General features: G+C 48.8%; 1 protein-coding gene across 1 annotated transcript; it reads left to right on the plus strand.

Moving 5' to 3' along the window:
* The first annotated feature begins 3,447 nt into the window (after window positions 1–3,447).
* Window positions 3,448–25,497, plus strand: CHRNB3 (cholinergic receptor nicotinic beta 3 subunit). The gene is made up of 6 exons (XM_040994240.1): window positions 3,448–3,502; window positions 7,872–8,023; window positions 8,947–8,991; window positions 21,655–21,764; window positions 22,405–23,287; window positions 25,339–25,497. Exons 1-6 carry the CDS (start codon window positions 3,448–3,450, stop codon window positions 25,495–25,497), a joined length of 1,404 nt encoding a protein of 467 aa, XP_040850174.1.
* Window positions 25,498–26,948: the final 1,451 nt, after the last annotated feature.

Below are 26,948 nucleotides of genomic sequence, written 5' to 3' on the forward strand. Positions count from 1 at the left end.
ACCCCAGGTGTCTGTCACCCAAGCTACGACACAGAGCCCGGCTCTCCGGTGGCCGGTGACGCACCACGCTGGCTGAAGACTGGAACCACCTGAGCAGCTTTGAAAACAACCGCAAACGACCCCACAGGAGTCAGGCTAGACCAGCTGGCTCAACACCTCTGGGTGCCCTCCCCAGCCGCATCTGTCTGGCGGGGAAGGGCCAGATGAGCAGCCCACTTGAAGACAACTCCACCTGGCGGGCAAGGCGTCTGAGACTGCCCAAAGCCACTCATGGGAAGCCCCGTGACTGCTTAGAGGCAGCCACTCGGGGCCATTCTGTGCTCAAGGCTGTTGCACGGGGGACTTCCACCCGGGCACACTCCCTGGTCCCTGCCTCCCACTCTCTTCTCTGGCAGGGGTGTGGGAGCAGAAGGGTTTTCGCCCCTTTCCTGCAGCTCTGGAACTGTCTTTCAGCCTCCACCCCAAGCCCTTCCATCCCCTCCCCCGTTCAGTCTCCCCACACCTCCTGCACCTGTCACTTCAGCTGCCCCTAGCACACCTGGACACCCCGGGAGCTCCCCTGAACCATGGCAACAACAGCAGGGAAGTTTCTTGGTTCAGACAGAATGAGGCAAAGCCTGTGGAAGGAACTGCAGAGAGAATGCGAGAAGAACATAGAGGTAAGGAGGAGAACCCTCCCCACCCCCAGCCAGGGGCCGCTGCGCTGGACTGGGCGCTCACGTACGTGGCCCCTGCGGCTCCAGGGCCTTCTGGCAGCCCCCTCCTGGCTGCAGCCTTTGGCTTATTTTCAGTGCCCCAGGGACCCCTGTTCGCCCCCGCCCACACACACATTGTTGGGGGAAGCTTCCCAGGTGCTCCCCACGTGGCTGGGAGCACAGGTGGGTTTGGGAGAGAGATGAGTCACGCCGCCCCTCCTGGGGTGTGGACTGGCATCTTGGTGCCCTGGTCCCAGCTCCAGTTCTGCCCGTCCCCTGCCCACCTGTGCCTGGCACCAGGACCCCACTTTCCTCATAGGCCCCAGGGCCACTCCTGGCCGGGATCTGTCTGCTGTGACGCTCACACTCCGCAGCAGAGGTATTGCTGTTCCTCATTCCAGCTTTCTGATATTGCACACCTGAGGAAGTATGAGGAAGGGCTCAGATGCTTAGGTCCCCACCACCATGTATGCTGTGGGCTCCTGGCTTCTGCCTGGTCCAGCAAGGTCGTTCCAGGCATTTGGGGGAAAAAAAAAACAGCTGGCAGAGATCTCTCTCTCTCTTTCTCTGCAATTCAATATTTCCCATAAGATAGGACCAATGTAGTAGCCTAGCAGCAAAAGTCTTCACCTCGCACGCGCTGGGATACTGTATGGGCGCCGGTTCTAATCCCGGCAGCCCTGCTTCCCATCCAGCTTCCTGCTTGTGGCCTGGGAAAGCAGTAGAAGACAGCCCAAGGCCTTGGGATGCTGCACCTGCGTGGGAGATCTGGAAGAGTCTCCTGGCTCCTGGCTTCAGATTGACGCAGCTCCAGTCGTGGTGGCCGACTGGGGAGTGAATGAGCAGATGGAAGATCTTCCTGTCACTTCTCTGATGGCTACCACGGTAACCGGAGAAGGGCGGAGGAGTTTGCCTCCAACCAGACCCTGAACGGATGGCGGAATTCTGGCAGGCCCCTCAGGCGGTAAGACCACCGTTGCACAATGAGGGGCATAGATCCATATCCCCCCACCAATAATGGCCGAGGCGACCCCCGTCTGGGCTTCCGTGTCAAGGAGAGTTTAAAAGGTCACCTTCCCCATCTCTTCCACGCTATTCTTCCTCTCCAGCCCACTCCTTCACATCTTTCTGCTGCATGGGGAAGGGAAGCCCGTGACCGTGAGTCCCTGAAATAACGGCCATCTAAATTCTTTTCATATATTTGGCTGAATTATTCTTTCCCTCGTGGTCAGCTAGTCTAACGTTTTGGCCAGCAGCGAATCTAACATTCTCCTCTCTGAATATCTGACTTTCCAATAAAAAAGAAAATAAATCTTAGAAACAAACAAACAAACAAAAAAACCCCACAAATAAATTAAAATAAAATTCAAGGAATAAAATTCCTTGAATAAATAAAATTCCATCTTCAGGAAGTCCCTACATGTCCATTTTATGAAAAAAAAACTGTCTGGACTTAAAAATTCTTTTTTGCATCTAAACAAACTCTTTTTTAAATTCCATTTTCCACAAACTTTGAGATACATCGTTTAAAAAGCTTTCCTGCATGTGAATACAGTATCACCAAAGCGCCACCAGGGGGCGCCCTAGGCCCAGGCTTCATCATCAGCATCCTGGGTCCCTGTTGTATGCCAAGTCTGGGATGTGCCAAATTTGGGAAGACGCCCAGCACTTCCAGAAAACTTTTATCTTTTTCTTTTTTTTTTCTTAATACTTACTTATTTGGAAGGTAGAGTTACAGAGAGAGGAACACACACACACACAGAGCCAGCGATTTCCCTTAATGGTTGCAACAGATGGGTTTGGCAAGCCAGGTGTCCCACATGGGTACAGGGGGCCCAAGCTCTTGGGCATCTCCTGCTGTTTTCCTGGGAATGTTAGTAGGGAACTGGATCAGAAGCCATGTGGGCAGGACTCAAACTGCTGCTCTGACATGGGCTGCTGGTGTCTCAGGTTGCCCACGATTTAGCCCCAAATCCAGGCATTCTGATGTCGGTGCCCTGCCCAGTGTCTTGCCCTCCAGGCCAACACCCCTCCCACCCTGGGCTTTCCAGGAATGCATGTGGCCTTTGCATGTGTGTGGTCAGGGCCCACCGGGTGTGCTCAGGACTGAGCCAGTCAGCTGTGGCGAAGCAAGCATGCATTACCCATCCCCAGGTGTCCTGAGGAAAGAGGGTGACAGCCCTTCCCGACTCCCTGCTGGAGGCATGGTGAGGAGGGCAGAGGGATCCTGTGGATGAAAGAGAGAAAGCTCAGATGGCGGAACATGAGGTTCTGCCACGGGCAGAGAGCAGAGGAATACTTCGTTGCTTCTTTCCCTGTTGAGTGTTGCCAGGTGCAGCCCTCACTGGCTCCACGGTTGCTTGACTCGGATGATAAACCCTGAGGGAGGTGGTGTAGAGTGTCAGAGGCTGCCCAGCCCCATCTCCCAGGGAGAGCCAGGAGTTAGGACCCAGGGACAGGGTGCAGCCCTGCCCAGCCCCATCTCCCAGGGAGAGCCAGGAGTTAGGACCCAGGGACAGGGTGCAGCCCTGCCCAGCCCCATCTCCCAGGGAGAGCCAGGAGTTAGGACCCAGGGACAGGGTGCAGCTCAGTTGCCCAGGAATCCACACATTCACATACAGCACCACACAGGACGTCTGGCTTCCCCTGGGCTTGCCCGCCAGGCGTGGGGCCACTTCTCTTTCCAAAGCCTCCTTGTGCAACAGAAATGCTCTGTGGTTCCCAAGGAGTACACGCATCTGCTCGCCCTGCCATGACGCTGCTGGATGTCATTCTGGTGTTTGCTGTCCTCCGCCTCCCTACCTCGGGTAAGCTCCACTTCAATGAAAGTAAAAAAAAGCAGTGAGAGAATTGCTTTAGCAAAGGTGGCAGAATTGTCGTGTTGACAATGTTAGGATTGGAAAATGTGATGTGCAGACAGCTTTAGGACCGAACTGCAAAGCACGGCTCCAGTGAGCATGTGGCTTAGCAAGCTGTGTGGACAAATTCCAAAATGTGCGTGTTTTGTCATTTATTGTGCTTCTCCCAATCCTTAGGGGCACGGCAAAAAGATGTCAGGTGGGAACATGCTATTGAACGCACTTAATGTCAGACTGTTTCGAGTCTTTAGTACAAAAATTTCCTATAGCAGCACTTTCATGTCGCCGCTACCAATAAGGACCCTCTCTGTGAGCAGATATTTAATTTTGTCCAGTGCACCCTGTATATCTATACAGATGTTTTAATACTTTTGTGTGTGCAAATAAGGTTAGTGTTTTTGGCTGTCAGAAAACTGTATATATATATGTGTGTGTGTCTCTATAAACATGTGTGTTTTATGGCTATTAGTTGATATGCAAGGATTATTAACCAAGAAAGAGGACAGATAAAAGAGAGAGCGAAAACAAAAAAAAAGAAAGAGGAAGAAGATGCTGAGTTTAAGCAATGGTGGCAGTTTGTTACTGCTGGTTTTCTGGGGTTTGGAATCTTTCACTGTTTTATGTAACTTGAAAACAGAAAATTCTTCTCTTTGAGCCAGAAATCATGTCAAGCTGGGGGCCAGACAGTGAGAGAAGCTTTGTCCCACTGGTCATTCACATGTATTACTTTACACATTACTTTATATATATATATATGTATATATATATATATATATATTTTTTTTTTTTTTTTGCCTCGTTGAACTGGGGCAATTTTCAAGTGGAAAACTGCAGGCACTAATATTGCCCAAGGCCGGGCATAAGTCGTATTCTTCAAAGTCACGGAGCTGTGAGGCACACCCGGACGGCATCATGTTGTCAAACGCGCCCTTTTCCTGTGTGGGTTACTCAGAAGCAGGCACTGGTGACTTCCAAGCAAGCCCTCTTTCAGACATCACTAGCTTTGCCAATCTGAAAGTGACTGCCACTGCCTACATGCTTCTGCCTGCTAATTGCCCCTGGGTCTGCTGCTTTCCCACCTGCACCTACCAGGACAATCTACTGGTTTTGAAAGACTTGATTGTAACAGTCTTTCCCCAGGGACTTCTCACTGGCGAGCAAGGGCAAGGACTCGGTGGTGGCACAGCCCCCTCTGAGCACATGGCAGGGACGCTACGCAGTGAGCTGCACGCGCCTGCTGCCAGAGGTTGGGCCCTAAGCTGGCTGCCTCTTCTCACCATGTATGACAAGTCTCATCCATGGTCACCAATCTCCCACGTGGGCACGTGTCCAGAGCCACCGAGCACTTTGTTTCGCTCTGTCACGTCTTTCCTGAGTGTCTTCAACAGTCACTTCTCCTGTGAACAAAATCGGGTTTAAATGATTCAAAACAACTTTTTTTTTTTTTCAAGTGACAAGGGGTGGCCTCTTCCCCAAAACCTGGAGTCCCCAGGCCATCTCTTGCACTCGCTCCCAGCGAGGAGAAGCTGTGTCATTCAGTAAATATTTACTGGATGTCTGCTGTGTCCTAAGTATGATCCCATGACCTGAGGATGTAAGAGGGAATAAAATAAAGTGGGCGCTTATCCCGGCAAGAATCCATGAAATGTTTATCATTTGGTTCCTCCCCCAGGGCTAACGCTCTGTGCTAACACAGGACAGGCTGCTGCATTTATCATATATGATTTTTTCTGGGGCCGGGGGGGAGACAAGGTGACAATGCAAGGCAAAAAACAGACTATACCAACCAAAAGTATTCATCTCCCGATCAAACTTTCTGGGCTCCAGTTTTTGGTTATTTCTTTACTCTCCTGGTTGAGGATAAAACAAAGAAACGAACAAATACTCTCTTGATTGAAACTGTAAGACGCAGGGGAACTTCGACCTGCTACATGTTGTCTGGTGTTGATTCTGGGTTAGGGTGCAGCTGTCAACATTTTGCAGAATAGGAGTGTTGATATAGAGGTGGAGGTGACCGCAGAAGGCTTCCCAGACCAAATGGACAAGCCCTAGGTTCCCAGGGACCGCTCCTGTGTCTTGCACCGGCCCCAGGCACCCCAGCCACCTTCCTACTTGCTTTCACACAGAGCTCTCGACTGTATGCAGCCGCCAGAGAGCCTAACCTAACCCGACACCACCTGGGTCCCCTTGTCCAAGTGCCCTCTCAGCTGCCACAGAGCAGCCGGCCAAGGTGCACCTCACATCAGGGCTTGCTTCGGCTTCTTTTCGGTTGCTCTCTTGAACCACCTTGAGTGACTGGTGGGAAGAGAAATCCTGAAGGCACCGGACATGTGCGCTGCGTGGGGGGCCATAGCCATCAGCCCACCCTGCTTTCTCTGCAGGCCGGAGCGGGTGAGGACTGAGTGCCTCACTTGCATAGCACACAGCCTGCAGTCGGGGCCAGATGGCATGGCCGACTCTAACCTGAGCCTTGGGCCTCTCGGGGTTAGGGACGTCTTCGCTGGAAGCTTGCTCTAAAGCGTGATGAGGCTGGCGAGAGGTCAGGTGCTCTGAGCCGGCAACAGTGCACCCCCCTGGAGCACTTACACAGCCTGGCTCCATGAACAGAAAATAAATAGCACAACGTAGCTCCCACCTCTGCCTCCAAGCTGCCTGCATGGCTCCCTGGCTCTCCCTCTGCCTGTGGAGCCCTCCCCGCTCCCGCCATGCCCCCCGTGGGACCCCCAGGGGCAATCGTGAGGCAAAGATGGTGCAGATGAAGATTAAGCAGACAGAAGAAGGAGGGGGCGGGGAAACAGGTGGAAAGGAACACGAAGAAGCAACAGAATTTGTCTTCCCACATCCCAAGAAGAGATGGCCAAGAGTTGGAACAGGTTAACAGTGTCCACTCTGGGGCCGTGGAGTTGGGTTGTACGGGCAGCATGCATGTGTGCGCGTGTGCGGGACACTACGTGGGCAGGCTGAGGGCAGGCTTGCAGGAGGTTAAGCACCTTGAGCGACAGTGCCCAGGGGCCGTGTCCAGGAGCGAGGTCCCCAAAGTCCTCAGTGCCAGATGCCACAGCAGTGAAGGGGGTGAAGGTGTCCCTGAAGCCAGGCCGGTGCTGCCTATGGTAATGATTCAATACCATCATCCTAGGCATTGCAGCACTTGGAAACCACAGTCAACGTTTTGGAAAACATAGTGCAAACCACCCAACAAGACCAGGCAGGAACTAGGGATGTGTGTCCACAGAGCTTTAGTGTCCAAACTGTTTTATGGCAATAAGGGGAAGGACCATGGGGAAGGCAAATAGTCATTTGCTTCCCCGTGCTCATCTGCAATGATAAGCAGGTGGCAAGAGTGCTGACATGTGAGAGACCACCGGCCGCTCATCAGTGGGTGACCCGGCCCTTCACATCCCTCCTTGACCCTGGAGGAACCACAGTATTTAACAGCTGTGAAGCAGGGCTAGAGTGGCCTTGGTTCACCCGGGTTTGTTGTCTCGGGGGGGGACTCGGTGGTGACCCTGCCCACCTAAGCCCTACCTGCTCTCCTGGGGTGGAGGACTGTGAATGGCCACACCTCTACCTCCCGCCACTGCTGTCTTGACCTTGTTGTGATAGAAGCTGGTACTCCAGTGTGGAATGTGGACATAGGAACTACCAGGTCACACCCCACAGTCTCTCTCTCTCTCTCATACACACATACTTTTTGAAAGGCCCTTATATGTGTCTCAGTGATTTTTTTAAAAAAAATGGTTTTCTGTGGCAACGCTTATGGTGCAGAACGAGCTGCCCACACATCCGGGGACTGACCAAGGAAGGAGTGTCAGGGAGGGCCGATTCCTCAGGAGGACATTCCAGCTCCAAGCTGGTGCTCACCCTCGGGGGCAGCAGGGATGGCTCAAGTGGCTGTTCCCGCCATCCACACGCAGGAGACCCTGACGGAATTCCCAGCTCCAGGTTTCAGCCTGGGCCAGCTACAGGTGTCACAGGTATCCGGGGAGTGAGCCAGTGGGTGGAAGCTCTCTCTGTTTAGCACAACGGACCATGAGAAGGGAAAGGAGGAATTGACAGGGGTGGGCAACAGTGTGTGGAGAACCTCTGGGCATGGCAGATGGAAAAGGAGTGGCTGCTGTGGGTCCTTTGGGATCAAGGTGTTCCCTCCAAGAAGGCACGACGCTGTTTTGAGCTGTGCATGTTGGGGGTGCAGGGTACACCTGCAGAGTGAGTTTGGAGAACACTGGGCTGCTCAAAACCGCCCTCGCTGAATCAGACCACTCGAGATTCTCCAAGTGCCCAACCAGCCGGTAACTCAGCGTCTCCTGATCCCTAACAGCCTCTGCAGGACTCAGTTCAATGGCTGACAATGAAGACGCCCTCCTCAGGCATTTATTCCAGGGATACCAGAAATGGGTTCGCCCCGTGCTGTATTCCAACGACACCATCAGAGTGCATTTTGGATTGAAACTCTCCCAGCTGGTGGATGTGGTGAGTCATCTTGGCACCAGACTTCCTTAACCTGTTAGTAAGTCTCAGCTTTTTTTTTTTTTTTCTTTCCTTTGTCTGGTATTCCCATTTCAAAGTTACTGTGAGAGAAAAGTCTGCCCTGAGTTGTACAGTAAACTTCCAATGCGACAACACTATGAGTGTGGGACCTTCTGGGCGAGGGGGCGGGGGTGTGGTGCTCCCTCGCTGTTCCAGGAAGAGGAGTGGGCAGCTGGTGGGCAGGGGGCTGGAAGTCAGAGCTGCTGCAGTGCTCAGAGGGCTCTGGCCATGCCCAGGCAAGGCAGGCCGGGGCTGACTGTGACCAGAGCAAGGGCCATTCCTGCTCTCCCTCAGCAGCCCCTGCTGCCCCTCTTGAGCTCAGCTCCCTGTATCTCCAACGCGCTCCACTGCTTCTCCTGCTGGGCTGCCACTTCTGCCATGATTATTTTCTTGGGGAAATCAGGGAAGTTCAACTCCCCTAATACAGCAAAGTGGTCGTGCTGTGGTCCCCCAAACTCCCACAATGCCCAGTCCCCAGCCCACCTCCCCACACGCACACATGCACACTTCATCGGCCCAGTGCCTTAGGATTCTTTGTAGTATTTCCAAAGGCAATTATTTGCACTCTTGAAGTGTCTTCTATTTGCATAATTGCTTATATAAATTCATATAAAATGTTCTGTGAATTCACATTATATAAACCTTGCCATAATAGCTATTGGTTTTCATTTTTGTTTTAAGCAAAATATGTATCATATTTAGAATCACAGTCCTCCTAGCTGTTCTGGAATTGATAATCTTCTGTGCTTCAAAAGGTGAGACTCAGGCAGATCTTTCTCATAAAAAGCCAAACACACACACACCCACCCAAAAAATGCCTTTCTTCAATTTTGATGACAATGTCTTTTTAACTGTCATTCTCTTAGGATGAAAAGAATCAACTGATGACAACAAATGTGTGGCTCAAACAGGTAAATTTCAGCCCAAGGATTCTTAATCTGCTGACTCAATAATTTGATTTCTTCTTTTGTGGAAAATAATCATCTCAGGAGGCTTAATGTGCTCCTCGGGACGGTGTTTGGGGCTGGCCGGGAAGGGTCCACCTCCCAGCTTCACCTTGTGAGTGTTGGAGGGAGGATCCTGGACACGCCTAGGCATGGGAGCGTGCTTGTAAAATTCCTGCAAAGTGGGATTAAAAGAGAAGTTTACCTTGTTGCAAGAGGTTTATAAAGCTACGCATGGTATTTTCATAGGACTCATTTTCCTTGAGCATTTTCAAAAATTTGAGAGAAACAGAGAGAGAGAGAGAATCATTCCCATCTACTGGTGCACATTCCAAATGCCCAAAGTGGCCATGCGGAAGCAAAAGCCAAAAACTCAATCTTGGTGAGGAATTTAAGCACATCAATGGCAGGGAGCCAACCGCTTGAGCCATCACGCGCTCCTGGAAGCTGTAACTGGGGATGAAGCCAGCCCTTGAACTAGGCACACCCATCTGGGATGGGCACACCCATCTGGGATGCAGGTATGCCAAGTGCAGTCTTCTTTTTGTAAGACACATTCATTTTTATTTGAAAGGCAGCGTTACAGAGAGAGAAGGAGAGACACAAAGAAATCTTTCATCTGCTGATTCTCACCCAAATGGCTGCAATGACCAGAGCTGAGCTAGTCCAAAGCCAGGAGATTGGATCTCCATCCTGGTATCCCATCTGGGTGCAGGGGCCCAAGCACCTGGGCCATCTTCCCATTGCCTTCCCGGGCACATTTGCAGGGAGCTGGATCGGAAGTGGAACAGCCAGACCTCCAACTGGTGCTCATGCAGCATGCTGGTATCACAGGTGGTGGCTTAACCTGTTATGCCACAACACTGGCCCTAAGCAGTTACTGATTTCCCTCCAAGCGTGAGACGTTAGGGCTTAGGAAGCTCAGAACGATAAAATAACCCCTCTGCCCACTCACGCTCTTCTCTTCTCCCCACCCACTTCCTCCTACACTGCTCTGTAACCACCTCTCACATAGACTCCAGCTCTCACGCAGAGTCTGCTGTGCTTTTCTTACGGTCTGGGAGATGAGGAGTTACTGCAGCCCAGGAGAACAGCATTAGACCTGAAGGGACAGAAGCCCTGGCCTCCTGGCACCTTAGTGACAGCTGAGTGATGACCCCACAACCCTGGTGGTAGCCTGGGGAACACCATCAACCAGATGAAATTCCAACCACTTCCGGCACTCAGAACAGAGCCGGGCAAATCTGTCGGAGTGGAGCAGGCTGACTCAGCTCTCACAAGAGGCTGGGTTCCATGCCTGGTGGGTCACGCGAGCCCTCTCGCTTTCTACTCCCAGGCACTTTCTGAGACGGGGCCTCCTATCACACGCACTTTACAGGCGTGGAGAGTCGAGGGGCCCAGCAGCATCTGCCCGCCTTGCCGAAGGCACCTGCTTGCCTTTCGGTGCCACTCACGACCCTGCTCTGCCAAGGCCACTCCAGAGTGGCTCAGGGAATTGGTCTAAGGAAGACACAGCGGAGAATGAAGTTGAGATTCATTCCGTCTCCCGTTCCTGCTGCGGGATTTCATGAGAATCTGAAAATGGGGAGTAACACATGATCCCAGCTTCACGAATAGGGTGTGGGGTCTGTGTCATAATGGAAATGAATATGTTCATAGGTGGAAACAGAGAAGGATGTCCTCATGCGTGCAGTACAAGGATGGACTCACAGCAATACGGCTAATAATCTCTTACAAACAAACAAATAATAAAGAAAAAAAATTTTTAAAGAAAATGGTTACGTAAGACAATAGACACTTGGGGTCAGTGTTGTGGCCTCGTAGGTTAAGCTTCCTCCTGCAATGCCTGATTCCCATGTGGGCACCGGTTTGAGGCCCAGATGCTCCACTTCTGATCCAGCTCCCTGCTGATGCTCCTGGGAAAGTAGCAGAAAATGGCCCACATGCTTGGATTTCTGCACCCATGAGGGATGGATGAAGTTTCAGGCTTCTGGCTTTGTCCTGACCTAGCCCTGGGCATTTCAGTGATTTGGGAGAGTGAATCAGTGGTTGGAAGATCTATCTTTGTAACTCTGCTTTTCAAAAGAAATAGGCGACTAAATCTTTTTTTTTTCCAAGATTTATTTATTTAGAAAGTCAGATATACAGAGAGAAGGAGAGATAGAGAGGAAGATCCTCTGTCTGGTGATCCACTCCCCAAGGGGTCACAAAGGCTGGAGCTGAGCTGATTTGAAGCCAGGAACCAGGAGCTTCCTCTGAGTCTCCCACTCAGGTGCAGTGTCCCAAGGCTTTAGGCCGTTCTTGACTGCTTTCCCAGTCCACAAGCAGGGAGCTGGATGGGAAGTGGGGCCACTGAGATTAGAACCAGTGCCCATGTGGGATCCCATATGGCGAGATCTTTAGCCGCTAGGCTACTGTGCCGACCCGAGGACTAAGTCTTAAAAATAATAATAATAATTCATTTCACATTTTTTAAAAGATGAGTCACAGTATAAGATATGTCTCTAAGGTCTCATGCTGACACAGAAATCATGATGCTGCCAAGAGAAGGTCCAAAGCTCCGAGGAAGGAAGAGGGTCAGCTTGGGTCTCACGGGGCAGATGGAAGGGCTGCAATGGGGAAAGTAGGAGATGAGGGCTGCCTAGACCGACAGCATTCACTCTGAGGGGACTTCACCTGGGTTCTCATGCACCTGGGAGCAAACCACACGAGTTCTGCCCCATCCTGCCGTGGGCTGCGATGATAAGGAAACCGAAACGCTTGCTTTCCTCTCAGACGCCTCCAAGTGCCCACTCATATCCCCACGGAGAACCTTCTTCTGTGCCCTTGGACAAAGTGCCTTGCGTGGTGGCACACGTGGCCGAAACGCAAGGCTTTCATCCGCGTTTCCGCACGCTCTATTTCCGTAGATCACCTCTGCTATATACAGACATTCCTCTTCGATCCCCTCAACCAAGGGCCTTTGTAAAGCACACGTCTGGTGACACGAGCCAGTTGACATGGAGCTATTTTTATGTTATTGATTGTAGTTGGCAAACTCATCTTTCTCCTTTGCACTTTCACAGTGTAACCAAAACCCTACAAACCGTGGGCATATGATAAATGTTGGCTCACAAAAACGACGTGAGAGAGGATGGAATGCCCTAGCCCTTGGACTCCACGCCAGCACAGCCAGCATTGAAAACACATCATTGTTAGCGAGGAAGCAGAGCAGGAGACTCACCTTAAAGTGGCAGGAATGTTAATCCCTTTGCTTAGATGTTACCACATGAATCGTTGCTATGACCATGAATGCCAAGTTCACAAACTCAGCAAGCATTTACTGAGCACCTACTCCATGCTGGGTACTGATGAGGGCATTGAAGTAGGCACTGTTGAGTAAGGGTGATGACAGGAAGCAAATAATAGCGCAAGGTGTCATCTGCATTTATTGTACAACTATTAATATTAATCAAAAGTTATTATTTACTTAAAAGGCAGAGTGATGGGCTGGCACTGTGGTGTAGCAAGTAAAGCCTGTTATGCCAGATCCCTCATGGGTGTGGTTTGATTTCTGGCTGCTTCTGATCCAGCTCCCCGCTGATGTGCCTGAGAAAGCAGTGGAAGATGGCGCAGACCTGAATGAAGCTCCTGGTTCCCGGTTTCAGCCTGACCAACCCAGGCCATTCTAGCACTCTGGAGAGTGAACCAGTAGATGCAAGATTCTCTCTCTCTCTTTGTCCCTCCCTCTACCTCTTTCCATTGCTCTGCCTTTCAAATAAAACACATAGGACCCAGCATGATAGCCCAGTGGCTAAATCCTCTTTTTGCATGTGCTGGCATCCCATATGAGTGCCAGTTCATGTCCTGGCTGCTCCACTTCCCATCCAGTTTCCTGCTTGTGGCCTGGAAAAGCAGTCCAGGATGGCTCAAAGCCTTGGGACCTGCACCCACATGGAAGACCTGGAGGAAGCAGTCAAGGATGACCCAAAGCCTTGGGGCCCTGCACCCACCTGGGAGATCTGTAAGATGCCTCTGCCTCCTGGCTTCAGATCAGCTCAGCTCCAGCCTTTGTGGCCACTTGGGGAGTAAATCAGCAGATGAAGATCTTTCTGTCTCTCTTCTCTCATTCTCTCTGTAAATCAAGATTTGTTTATTTATATTGGAAAGTCCAAATTTACAGAGAGAGGACTTTAGCCAGTAGGCTACCACTCCAGGACCCAAAATAAATAAATCTTAAACAAACAAACAAAAAAGTAAACAGGATCCCTAAGGAAACAAATCATAATCAAAGTAGTTATTACTAAAATAAATAAATAAGATACATACATTTAAAAAGAAGGATAAAGGCAGAGTGACAGAGAGAGGAAGTGGGAGAGAGACAAAAAACAACAATAAAAAAACCAACAACGGCTTAACTTGCTATGCCACAATGCCTGCCCATCATTTTAAGGAAATGAGAAATGCTAACTGACCTGATTTGATCATTCCATATGGAATACCTGTACTGAGTCATCACACAGACCTCATAAATATGTACAGTTAATATGAGAATGTAAAGACAGCTCTAAGTGGCCCTGGCTTCCCTGTAGTAGAGACACGGTCAGCGCTCCAGTCCCCACCCCAAGGCAGGTACCAGGACTGGAATGCCTGCTGAGGCCAAGGTCTGGCTCAGCTTCCGAGCACACTTTTAGAGCAACTGGCAATTCAGCCAAAGTGCTGGATGCCTCGCACAGCAAGCCGGCCTTGCAGGGGGCCTGCTCTTACAGGGGTCAGAAGAGCCCTAAAGATCTCAGCCATCTCCCCGGAAGTCAGCCGTCCATCACCTGCCCTGGCACCTATGCACCCCGGGCGTGTCTCCCACTGACACTCACCGCCTGATTTTTTCCTCTTCCCCCATCCCCAATAGCCTCAGTCTGACCTTGGCAGAGGAGGACTTTCTATTCAAGTGGGCAAGGGCCAGAGGCGTCCTGTCTCTCTGAGCCTCAGTGCCTTCATTGTAGGATGCGGAGTCAGTGTCCGACTCACTGTGTCCTGGGGGGTTAAATGAGATAATATGCAGGAAGACGACCAGCTTGGTACACATCACTCCTTGTCAGCTCCGTCATGGGCTTTTCCTTCTTTTTTAAAGGCAAATAACATTTCTTGGCCTTCACCACTCATAGATTTGGGAGTAATGTGAAACATATAATATGGCATCTTGCTGTATTTAATCTGGTTTTTAAGAATTATTTTTTTTAAGGGCATAGCTTAGCTCTGGTTCATTTTTAAAAAACTATTTGGAAGGCAAATTTATAGGGAAAGGAAGAGACACAGAAAAACAAAGATCTTCCATCTGCTGGTTTGCTCCCCAAGATAACTGCAATGTGGGGCTGGCCAGGCGGAAGACAGGAGACTGGAACTCCAGCTGGGTCTCCCAGGCGGTTGCAAGGGCCCAAGTACTTTGAGTTATTTTCTGCTGCTTTCTCAGACACATTAGCAGGAAACTGGGTCGGAAGTGGAGCATTTGGGACTTGAACTGGTGCCTATAGTGATATCCTAAGTGGTGGCTTAGCCCACTACACAACCACCCCCATAGGGTTTCACCTCTACCTCAGGGATGCCTCAAGAGGCTGCAGATCAAGACGATGGTGAGGACTGGCTGCTCAAAAGAAGAATAATTTGAGGGCTTTATTTATAGCTAAACCAAACAAGCAAACTCTAATTTTGTTTCTGGATCACGATACTAGCTGGACATTTCCGAGTGAGAATTCAGGTAATGTATGTAAGAAAATGTCTTTTTTAAAGGGGATCTACTTTTAAAAATGGATTGAAGACTGAGTTTTCTAAATTGATGAACCTAAGCTTGGACTGTGCCCTCAGTCACCGCTGAGCTTTTGTGTGGGCTCTCTCCTATCCGGAGCTTCCCTGTGGCCTGCAAAAACCAGGCTCTCCACTCAGCTGCCACGCAGGAGTCCTTGTGTGTGAAGGACTTTGCCATGCAAATGTGAGGCAGCCTTTCTCATCCCCTAATCCAAGGAGGGAGATGAGGGCTGTGCATCTCCAGAGAGCGTCAAAGAGAGCAGGAAAGGGCCAGAAGATCTCCCAGTGCCTTAGCAAACAACACCAAGCACGTGGGCCGTGAATCCTGCACTGGACGTGCTGTCACCACACACAGACGTCCTGTGCTGCGTATCACAGCCATGCTGGTTTCCAAGAACACGTTCCCTTTGTGGATGACGACCGATCTCCTCTGGCCAGGCGTGTTGGGGAGATCGCTTGCCGAGACCCCTGGCTCTAGTTACAGAATGACACTGTGATTATGAGCAGTGTCTCCTACCACCCTGCAGGGAAGTGGAGATGCTGCTTGTCAGTGACTTGTGTAAGCCATGTAACTTCCTAGTTCTCCTGGGAAGTGCGGTACTCCATGCTTCAGACCCTAACTCAGCATGCCTTCTCTCTCCCGGGCACACTGGAGTAACAATGTGGACCCTGAGCTCCACATAGCTCATTTTTCTTGACCAGTTGGGAATGCAGTCTGCATCCAGTACAGATGTCTATACCTTCCCCAAGATTGCATGTGCACCCCCACACATCCCACCCCTGAGCATAGTTCATTCCTTCCTCCTCTTGCCATCATCCACTCGGTTTCTCACCCTTCACATCGTGGCAGCTACTCGGAAGGATCTCCCCGCACAATGGGTAGTGCTGTCGTGAGGGGTGGGCCCAGCTCTTCATCTGCATGCTCCCTGGCTGTATCAGTCCAGGCTGGGACTCCAGGGCAGCAGGGACCGGCACTGCACTCAGAGCTGGCCAGAGTCTTGTACTGTGTTGAATGCATGAGCTCCTCCAATGCTGGGAGTCTCAGAGACCATCTGCTGTTATCCCTGACCACAGCTGTCACTCCTGCAGCCGGAGGGGCTTGTCCCAGTTCCCTCAGCACAAGCCCCAAAGTGTGTTCACAGCAATGTGCAGCCAGGCAGGAGGCCTGTAACTGGAGTCACACTCCTTCCTGCTTAGAAGGGTGGATGCGGGCAGACATCAGGCCTGCAGGTACTATAGAAGGAAGGAAACTGGATCTGCTCATCAGGGGATTCCATTCCCAGCAAAGGAAGGATTGACTCTCCAGGCCAACTCACGGAACTTCAGAGAGTGGGTCTAGAGTGTGAGGCTGAGCACAGTAACCTGCCCCAGGTGTGGTCTCTGATGTCTCTGGGCTTTGTGCCTGCAGCTGCTGCCTATGATGATCACATCTCTCCCAGGGTGAGAGCAGAGCCCATTGCTTGCCAGTGACAAGAAGCCTCATCCAAGCAGAGCCAGCAGAAAGAGGGCCAGGTGGCTTTTGCAATCTGAAAAGGCCAGGGACGCTTCCTCCCAGGGACTCGAGCAAGGTTCCCATGCCTGCTCTACTCACTGGGTGCCTCTGGGTTGACCCCATACTTAACCAGGCCTTTCTCTGGTGGTAATGAGCAAGGATCATCAGTAATAGCAAAAACAATATCTTGATATTCCGTAATTTCATTTCAATGATTACATAAACATCTCCCTCCCCACAGACACCCCCGCAATCTAGAGTAAGCAACTTCACATGGGGCGGTTAAGACAGAGGTTAGGACATCTTCATCCCATAGCAGAGTCTCTGGTTGCAAGTCCTGACTATGCTGCCATTCCAGCTTCTTGCTAACACGTATCCTGAGAGCAGCAGGTGATGGTCAGAATGCAACACCTGTGGGAGACCTACTTGGGCATCTTCACTCCTGGCTTCTAGTCCCAGCTGGCATGGGTATCCGGAGCGTGAATACCTTTCTCTCTTGTTCTCTCTCTCCTCTTCTCTTTCAAAGAAGCAACAACAACAAAGAAGCAGGAAAAAAAGGTGTATGTCACTGTTTCATCATCTTCATCCTTTTCAAAGAAGCCTCAACTGTGTTTTGATTTAAATTCCAATCAGATGGAAAAAGCGTTAGAGTAGAGCCTGCCTTGCAAGAGCTTTCTGAATATTTGCACAAAATTTTTCTTACAAAGAAAATAATATAAATAATAATATAAATAATACAAATAAAAGATAACGTGTAATTATAACTAACAAATAAAATAATTGTGGCATATATATGATGGGTATATCCTACACACACACACACACATATATACATATATATATACACACACACATATATATATAGACTGGAATATAATATAACTATACGTTGACCAACCAGAAATATCAGATTGGTTCAGTATTTGAAAAATCAGGCAGTGTAATTCATGACGTTAAAAGATCAAAGAAGGGGCCCGGTGCGGTGGCGCAAGTGGTTAAGGTCCTCGCCTTGCACGCCCGGGATCCCATATGGGCGCCGGTTCTAATCCCGGCAGCCCCGCTTCCCTTCCAGCTCCCTGCCTGTGGCCCGGGAAAGCAGTCGAGGACGGCCCAAAGCTTTGGGAAACTGCACCCGCGTGGGAGACCCGGAAGAGGCTCCTGGCTTCGGATCAGCATAGCATCGGCCATTGTGCTCACTTAGGGAGTGAATCATCGGACGGAAGATCTTCCTCTCTCTGTCTCTCCTCTCTGTATATCCGCCTTTCCAATGAAAAAATAATAAAAATAAATCTTTAAAAAAAAAAGATCAAAGAAGAAAAGTCATATGATAAAGCAGATCAATTTTATTAAGAGAAATCCAATAGATGCTGAGAAGTTTTTGACAAAATTCAACAGCTACTCACATTAAAAACAAACTCATCAGATATAGTAGGAATCTCCCCTTAAGCTAATAAGGGAAACTTACCAAGAAGCAAAATCTAACATAATATTTAATGGTAAATAACTAAATGCTATCAGGAACAAAGCAAGACTATTTATTCTCATTGTTGCTATTTAATATCGTAATGGAGATCCTAACCAGCAAAGTAAGGCAACAAAGCAACAACAGGCATTCAGAAACACAATTGTCTGTTTGCAGATGGCAAAATTGTCTATGTGGAAAAACTGCCAAAAATAGGTCTAAAATCTAAATGAGCTATGCAAGATCAACACACTAAAGTTAATTGTATATTTTTGCATATTAGAAATGAACAATTAAAGCTTTTTTTTTAAGAAAATACTTATTTTATTTTTATTGGGAAGTCAGCTATACAGAGAGGAGGAGAGACAAAGAGGAAAATCTTCCATCCATTGATTCATTCCTCAAGCAGCCGCAACAGCCAGAACTGAGCTGATCTGAAGCCAGGAGCCTGGAGTCTTCCACACGTGTGCAGGGTCCCAAGGCTTTGGGCCGTCCTCAACTGCTTTCCCAGGGTACAAGCAGGGAGCTGGAAGGGAAGTGGAGCAGCTGGGATTAGAACTATGTGCCTATATGGGATTCCAGTGTGTGCAGGGTGGGGACTTTAGCCACTAGGCTACAGTACCAGGCCCAAGCAATTAAAACGTTTAAAATATTGGGACTGGTGTGGTGGCACTGCAGGCTGCTCCTCTGCTCTGTGAGCCACCATCCCATATGGGTGCTAGTTCACATCCCGCTGCTCCATTTCCATTCTCTGTTGCCTGGGAAAACAGTGGAGAACTGTCCAAATCCTTGGCCCTTTGCACCCATGTGGGAAACCCAGAAGAGGCTCCTGGCCCCCAGCTTTGGCTCAGCTCAGCTTTGGCCATTGTCGCCACTTGGGGTAGTTAACCGGCAGATGGAAGGCATTGTCTCTGTCCCTACTCTCTCTGTAAAAAAAAATTGCTTTCCAGTTAAAACAAATAAATAAAGCATATAAAAAAAAAGAAATCTAAACCATTAAGTACTGTTCACAACAACCCCCTCAAAATATATGAACTATTTAGGTACGCATATTTATTTACTAAGACTAATTTGTAAGTCAGTGTTACAAAGAGAGAGAGAGAGATCTTCTATGCACTGGTTCAGCAGCCAGGAGCTTCATCCAGGTCTCCCACATGGGAGGCAGGGGTCACCTTCTTCTACTCTTTTCAGGCTATTAGTAGGGAGCTGAATCCAAAGTGTAGCAGCTAGAACTCCAACCAGTGCCCATACAGCATGCCAGCGTCACAGGCAGTGGCTTGACCAGCTGTGCTACAATCCCAGTTCCCCAGGCAAGGATGCAAATACATCAACTGAAAAGTACAAAGCATTGACAAGAGAAAAATCTAAGACCCAAACAAACGAAGAGAGAAAGGCTATTCCTGGGTCGTAAGATTCAATGTCATAATGTCACCTTTCTTTCTTTCTTTCCTTCTCTCCTCTCTGTCCCTATCACTCTTTCAAATGGGTAACTCTTTAAAAAGGTAAAACTGAGCAAATGAACTTTTAGAATTTATGAAAGGAAATTTACCAAAAAAGAGACATATCAAGAAAAAAAAAATTAGAGATCAAATCTTTGACAAAGGTCTTTTATTGGGATTGCCAGAGACTTAACGCATGCATGACCAACTAAGACACATGAGCGTCAAAGAAAGGGCTCAAAGTGAGATACTACTTCACATCTGTTATGATGTAGTTAAAATTATTTAAAAAGCAAGAATAGTAAGTGTTGGAGACAACCAAAGCAACTGACTCAGAAAATAAATCCTTCTGCCATACTGGACGATGGTTCCACAGTTCCCTGTAAGTTAAACATGCATGGCTCTGCTTGGGTGGCCATCCCACTCCTAATCCACTTAAGAGAAACAGAGTTCACTTCATCCCAGAAAGAAAAACTCTACAGAAAACCTGAAGGAACTTAAGTATCCTAACAGTGATAGAACCATAAACTGTGGTACATTCATGTAGTGGTCTGTACTCACTGGCAAGGATGAACCAACTAGAGAGTGGACAACACAGAAGAATCCAGACAGAGGTCTTGCTAAGGAAGTAATTCCAGATCAAGACTGCACCACCTTCTGGTTTCACTCCAGGAATGGCAAAGTCCTAGGTGCAGGAATCACACTGGTGAGTGCCAGCAGCAGGAGATGGGAGAGGGATCATTGCTGAGGGGCAGCATACAGGCACCCTTGTAGGAGACAAAACTCGCCTTGTGGGGACACAGAGCGGGAAGCGCTCAACAGAGAGTAAAGAGAGGAAAGTACTGTGTTCACACCAACGCGCTCCAGCTCCGGCCACCTGTGATGGCAGAGTCTCCATGGCCGGAGGAAATTGCATCATCCGCTTCTCAAACTGGGCAAAGCAGGAGCCCCCCGGGAGAATCAGGAAAACAGGGTAAATGCCTTATTAGATTGTCAGCATGCTTTTCATAAACAGACTATCTTTTCAGACTTGAGAGTCTGTTGAAAGACCTCTGTCTCCCATATTTGTTTTTCAAGGCCCGAGTTGCACAGATCCAGCCTAAGACAGCGCTACCGTTGTTCAGACATTGTACAGATTCCAGGACCTGGTCCTCCAGGGAAGTCAGCCATCTGCTGACTCCAGGCTTTGTAATGCAAGACTGGTGTTGTGGGGCCCCAGGAGACCTCACAGTAGGGTGGCCCCACAACTCCAGCTTTGTGAAATGCCATACAACAGCGTCTTGTGTCATTGCTCAGCTATCCACATGGGGGTAGTGGACTGGAAGAATTTCATTTTCTAGCAGATTTCAAAAGATTCTGGATCCAGAATTCCTTTCAGGGAAGACTCCTTCTGCCTTAACTGGGTCATCCATACATCTGGATCTTTGTAATCGAATCACCTAGCCGGTCAGCCTTAGTCATCTGGATTCGTCAGCCCCTATGCAATGTCACTGAATCATTCTATCCTTATGAAGAAAAATGGGTTTACATCTGGAAGCTAACAATATTAGTAATATGATTTAAGCTGTAATGGGGAACTCACTAAATAAAATCACATTATAATTTGAAAAGAAATTTCTAACAAATATATTTTCATTGGATAAAACTTGTAACATCATCAAGAAGAGTTGGCAGATACTGGATCTTTCTAATTAACATACTGAGTAGATCTTAATGGATGTCTGTCCGAGCCCCACAGAGGAGCTTCAGAACCATTTCTACCCATTATCACAAGGCTAAAATGTCCCAGCACCAGCCCTCCTTGAATAATCTGAGATTAGATCTATCTCATTTTTCTTTGGTTCCTCAGAGGAAATAAGAGGGAAAGATGGGTTATGGATGGGTACCATTTGTTGCTGAGTTCTTTATTGTAAGGCGAAGAGAATAGTTTTTTTCAAAGATTTATTTATTTTTATTGGAAATTCAGATGAGAAGCAGAGACAGAGAGGAAGATCTTCCATTTGCTGACTTACTCCCCCAGTGGCCACACTGGCCAGAACTGTGCTGATCCAAAGCCAGGAGCCAGGAGTCTCTTCTGGTCTCCCACACAGGTGCAGGGTCCCAGGGCTCTGGCCGTCCTCGACTACTTTCCTAGGCCACAAGCAGGGAGCTGGACAGAAAATGGGGCCACTGGAATTAGAACCGGTGCCCCTATGGGATCTGGCTCATGCAAGGCTAGGACTTCACTGCGCCGGGCCCTGAAGAGAACACTTTTTGGAAACATCCAACAGGCCAGGTGCATGGGTCTGGTGGAATTCCAGATGAGGTTGGCTCAAGAAGGCACGGTGAGGGCTGCCCTGAATCTCAGGGAGGATGACGGGGTCTACCCTGGAAGAATTTCTCTCCTTAAGAAGCCAGCAGATGGGTAAGCACGCTGAATGCTCAGAATACTATCATCATAGGCTGCTTTCACGCAGGAGTGGACAGACTACAAGTTACGCTGGAACCCTGATGACTACGGTGGGATTCACTCCATCAAAGTTCCCTCGGAGTCCCTCTGGCTGCCTGACATAGTGCTTTTTGAAAAGTAAGTACTACAGAAGGTCAGATAGGCATCAGCAGTAGCAAATTAATGCTTCATAAGATCATACAATGATTTTTTTTTTTTTTTTTTTTTTTTGCTTAGTAGGTCCTTTATTCCAGCAGGGCAGGAATGGTAGAAGGGGTGGAGGTGGAGAAAACTAGAAGAGACGCGTCCCCCGCCATGGTTGCAGGGTGAGGGGCCGCCAGGGCAAGGAAAGGGGGCAAGATGGGGCAAGGAAAGGGGGCAAGATGGAGGACGGGGCAAAGCCAAGTCTCTTTTTTTATTTTTAATTAATGATTGAGAGAAATGCACAATGTTGATGCAAATGAAACAATGATCTCATTAATCGTAGTAGGAAATAATAAAATATAGAGAATGATGATGGGGGAAAAAGCCCCCAAGTGGTCAGGACTCAGCTCCCCTCTCCCAGGTGATCAGGGTTCAGCCCCCCAGGTGATCAGGGCTCAGGTCCCTCCCCCCCCAGGTGGTCAAGGCTCAGCTCCTCCCTCCCAGGTGATCAGGGCTCAGCTCCCCTCTCCCAGGTGATCAGGGCTCAGCTCCCCTCTCCCAGGTGATCAGGGCTCAGTTCCCCCAGGTGGTCAGGGCTCAGCTCCACAGCACCATGAACCTACTTTCCTCACAGTGCCGACGGGCGATTTGAGGGCTCCCTCATGACCAAGGTCGTTGTGAACGCCAATGGAACGGTGGTTTGGACGCCTCCCGCCAGTTACAAGAGCTCGTGCACCATGGATGTCACTTTCTTCCCCTTCGACCGGCAGAACTGCTCCATGAAGTTTGGCTCGTGGACTTACGACGGCACCATGGTCGACCTCATCCTGATAGATGAGAACGTTGACAGGAAAGACTTCTTCGATAACGGAGAATGGGAGATACTTAACGCCAAGGGCATGAAGGGAAGCAGAAGGGACGGCCTGTATTCCTACCCCTTTATCACCTACTCTTTCGTGCTGAGGCGCCTGCCTCTGTTTTACACCCTCTTTCTGATAATCCCTTGCCTGGGACTGTCCTTCCTCACGGTGCTGGTCTTCTACCTGCCTTCCGATGAGGGCGAGAAGCTCTCACTGTCCACGTCTGTGTTGGTGTCTCTGACCGTTTTCCTCTTAGTCATTGAGGAAATCATCCCTTCTTCCTCAAAGGTCATCCCTCTCATTGGCGAGTACCTGCTGTTCATCATGATTTTCGTGACTCTGTCCATCATCGTGACGGTTTTTGTGATCAACGTCCATCACAGATCTTCATCCACGTACCATCCCATGGCGCCTTGGGTGAAGCGCATCTTCCTGCAAAAACTTCCTAAACTGCTTTGCATGAAGGATCACGTGGATCGATGCGGTTTCCCTGGTAAAGAGGAAAGCGTACGAGGAGGGAAAGGTCAATTCCTGGGCAACAAGAGGATGAAGCAGATGAGTGATGGAGAGAAAGTCCTGGTCGCTTTCTTGGAAAAGGCTGCAGATTCCATCAGATACATTTCAAGTCATGTGAAGAAAGAACATTTTATCAGCCAGGTGAGTACTCTGGTGTTCACAGTCCTGCTGTCCCTACTGCGTGCTCTCACACCTAGTTAGAGCAGCGTGATGCTGTGCTTGCGGTGGGATGTGGCTCTGCATCCTGGCTACACAAGGCAAGCCCTGAGTGTGTGAACTTTGGCAGCAAGAAGATCACAGAAAGATAATGAATGCAGTGAACACAGCTGTAATGCAGCTCCACTCCTGAAATGCAATGGAGCCCAACTCCAGTTAAAACAGTTCACTTATACATTATAACCTGGTAAACCTGGTCTTGTTTGCTTGCTGGATGGGAAACAGGGCTGCCAGATTAGAACAGGCGCCCATATGGTTTCCCGGCGCATGCAAGGTGAGGACTTTAGCCGCTAGGCTACCGTGCCAGGTCCTATATTATATCTAATTTTCATGGAATCATAGACATTGTCAACTATGGTACCGAGAATAAAAAGAGCAAAAATGGAAACTAAACACATATCATAGGAGAGGTTTTGGTGAGAGAAAAAGGAAGCAGCTACTCAGCTTCCAGATTTGCTTAAAGGTTGAAGGGGTGAGGGTATCAGACTTAAAACCCTACCTTCTCCTGGGAGTCTTGAGACTTCTGAAACCTGTCTCAAAGGGACACAGTGAGGAATAATGACATCAAATACCGTAGTATATCAGGTTAGCCTGCGGCACTGGCTTTCTATATTGAACTCAAGTCCCGGCTGCTCCACTTCCCTGCTGACACGCCTGGAAAAGCAGCAGTGCATGGTCTAGGTCCTTGGTCCTCTGTGTTCACATGGAAGACCTGGAAGGAACTTCTGGCTTTCTGCTTCAGCCCAGCCCAACCCCAGCTATTGTGGCCTTTTAGGGGATGGACCAGCAGGTAAAAGATCTCTCTCTCTCTCTCTTTTCTCTCCTTCTGTCTCTCTGTAACTCTGCCTTTCCAAAAAACAGTATGTTCAACAAATGTGGTTGTGTGACCAGTCAGTGAATGTTTATGCTCACTGTCACCTGCTCCCCGGAGGAGTGGATTCCTGTCGTCTCCTCGGTCAGTCCGCTCCCTCACCAGCAGCAGCCGTACGTGTGGAGTGCAAGGGCAGGCTACTGCGGCATTTGGCCACAGAAGTCGTTAGGTCATACGTTTGTGGTTACTTTCATGTGTCTCCCAGGAAGCAGGTGGTGAAACACACTAGCTTTTGCCTATCTTGGTCAGCCTGGTCACACTTGCATAAATCATTCTGTTGTGCTTTAATTCACTCAACTCAAGTTGTTTTCTTTATGAAGACACTTGGAGAAGAAAAGAATCACCTCCGAGAGTACCCTGTGATATTCAGCAACCATGTTGGAATGAAAAACTAATTGAATGTTGATACCCAAAGTTGGAAAGCCATACCTATGGAATTTTCCAAAAAGTTCTTTCACCAAGATGAACCTATCTTGTAGTCCACTTTTCGTGAACTTTTTATTTTTATTGGAAAGATAGATTTACAGAAAGAAGGAAACACAAAGATAAAGATCTTCCGTCCACTGGTTCACTCCCCAAATGGCTCCAGCAGCCAGAGCTGAGCCGATCTGTAAGTCAGGAGCCAGGAACTTTCTCCAGTTCTCCCACACGGGTGCAGGGTCCCAAGGATCTGGGCCATCCTTGACTACTTCCTAGGCCACAAGCAAGGAGCTGGATGGGAAGTGGAGCAGCTAGAATGTGAACCAATCTGCAATAGCTGGAGCCAGGAGCTTCTGCCAGATCTCCCAAGCAGGTACAGGGGCCCAAGGCTTTGGGCAATACTTTATTGCTTTCCCAGGCCACAACAGGGAGCTGGAAGGGAAGTGGAGCAGCTGAGATGTAAACCGGCATGCATATGGGATCACAGCACATGCAAGGTAAGAATTTAGCAACTAGGCTACTGCGCTGAGCCCCTTTCTCCATGAACTTTAAAAAAGGGCCACCAGTATAGAAAGTGGTATGTTAGGAGCCTTTCCAAAATCTCATGACAATAAATTTTAAAATCACTGCATTTATGCAACTCCCCATCACCTGGAGCTAAAAGGCATCTTTTTCTTTTTGACAGGTGGTACAAGACTGGAAGTTCGTAGCTCAAGTTCTGGACAGAATCTTCCTGTGGATCTTTCTGAGTGTGTCCATCACCGGCTCCGTTCTGATTTTTACCCCTGCTTTGAGGATGTGGCTGCACAGTTACTACCAGGAACAAGTTTCCAGCGCCATTTAACAAATGTAGTGTAGCGATAAAACTGCACCCCACAACTGACACCCAGCTAGCACACTCGAGTAGACTTAATCCCATTGTGAGTCTCAGTGGGAACTAAACATTACTTCCTGGGGAAAGGCTTAGAAGATGTGGCTTTGTTCTTGCCTTATCTCATGGGCCCTTGCACCCATGGGGGAGTTTCAGGAAAGCTCCTGGGTCCCAACTTCATCCTGGCCCAGCCCCAGGCGTTATGGCTGTTTGGGAAAGATATCAATGAAGGAAAGATTCTTCCTTTCTCTCTCTTCTCCTCCCTCCCTCTTTCTCTGTAACTCTGATTTTCAAATAAGTGAAATTAATCCTTAAAATTTTTAGGGCCCAGTGCTTCAGCTCAATCCTTTGCAAGCATGGCATCACATTTTATATTTCACCTAAATCATCCAGAACTTTCATTCCAAAGGATTTTTGTAGTCCACCTCCCTTTCTTTAAGAATTGTTTCTTGTTCACACCTACCTCATAAACAATTTCACTTGTTCATCACTCTATTTTTTTTAAAGATTTATTTTATTTGTATTGGAAAGACAGATATGCAGAGAGAAGGAAAGACAGAGAGAAAGGTCTTCTGTCCATTGATTCACTCCCCCAAGCGACCACAATGACTGAAGCTGCACCAATCTGAAGCCAGGAGCCATGAGCCTCTTCTGGCTCTCCTACACAGGTGCAGGGTCCCTAAGCTTTTGGCCGTCCTTGATTGCTCTCCTAGGCCACGAGTAGAAAGCTGGATGGGAAGTGGTGCCACTGGTATTAGAACCAGTGTTCGTGTGGGACCTGGCACGTGCAAACTGAGGACTTTAGCTGCTAGGCTATCATGCCGGGCCCATTACTCTGTTTTTTTTTTATATGAAGTTTTCCTCTTCTCTGATTCATGCCCTCTCCCCTCACAGAGAAATACACCATGAGCTAACTATTTTTGAAGGTTTTTGAGTGTGGTAGCATTTACAAACTCTTTTGTTTCTGAAATTCCAATTGATTTTACTGTCACGCTTGAATAGCAATATGGCTGAGCATGGAATTCTGGTTCAAAATAATTTTCCCTCAAAACATGAAACATGATTCCTTGCTGTTGTAGATGACAGACACGATGAGCAGGAAATCTTACTCCTGATCTTGTCTTCTCCTTCCTGGAACTCTCACGTTTTTCTCGTAGTCTTTGGAATTTGTAAATGGCACCTGTGTGTTTATAAGCACAGGGCATCCTCTTCCCTCTCTCTTCCTTTCTCTCTCCCTTGGAGCATTTGATGATGAATGTTTTCTTCAACTTGTGTGAATTTTCTTCTTCTTAAAAAAAATAGCTCTTTCAGGCCTGGAGCAATGGCTGAGTGGCTAAATCCTCACCTCGCACATGCCGGCGTTTCATGTAGGTGCTGGTTCGTGCCCTGGCTGCTCCACTTCCCATCCGGCTCCCTGCCTGTGA

This window comes from Ochotona curzoniae, unplaced genomic scaffold (genome assembly GCF_017591425.1).
Source record: "Ochotona curzoniae isolate NIBS_2020 unplaced genomic scaffold, NIBS_Ocur_1.0 contig_899, whole genome shotgun sequence".
Lineage (NCBI taxonomy): Eukaryota > Metazoa > Chordata > Mammalia > Lagomorpha > Ochotonidae > Ochotona > Ochotona curzoniae.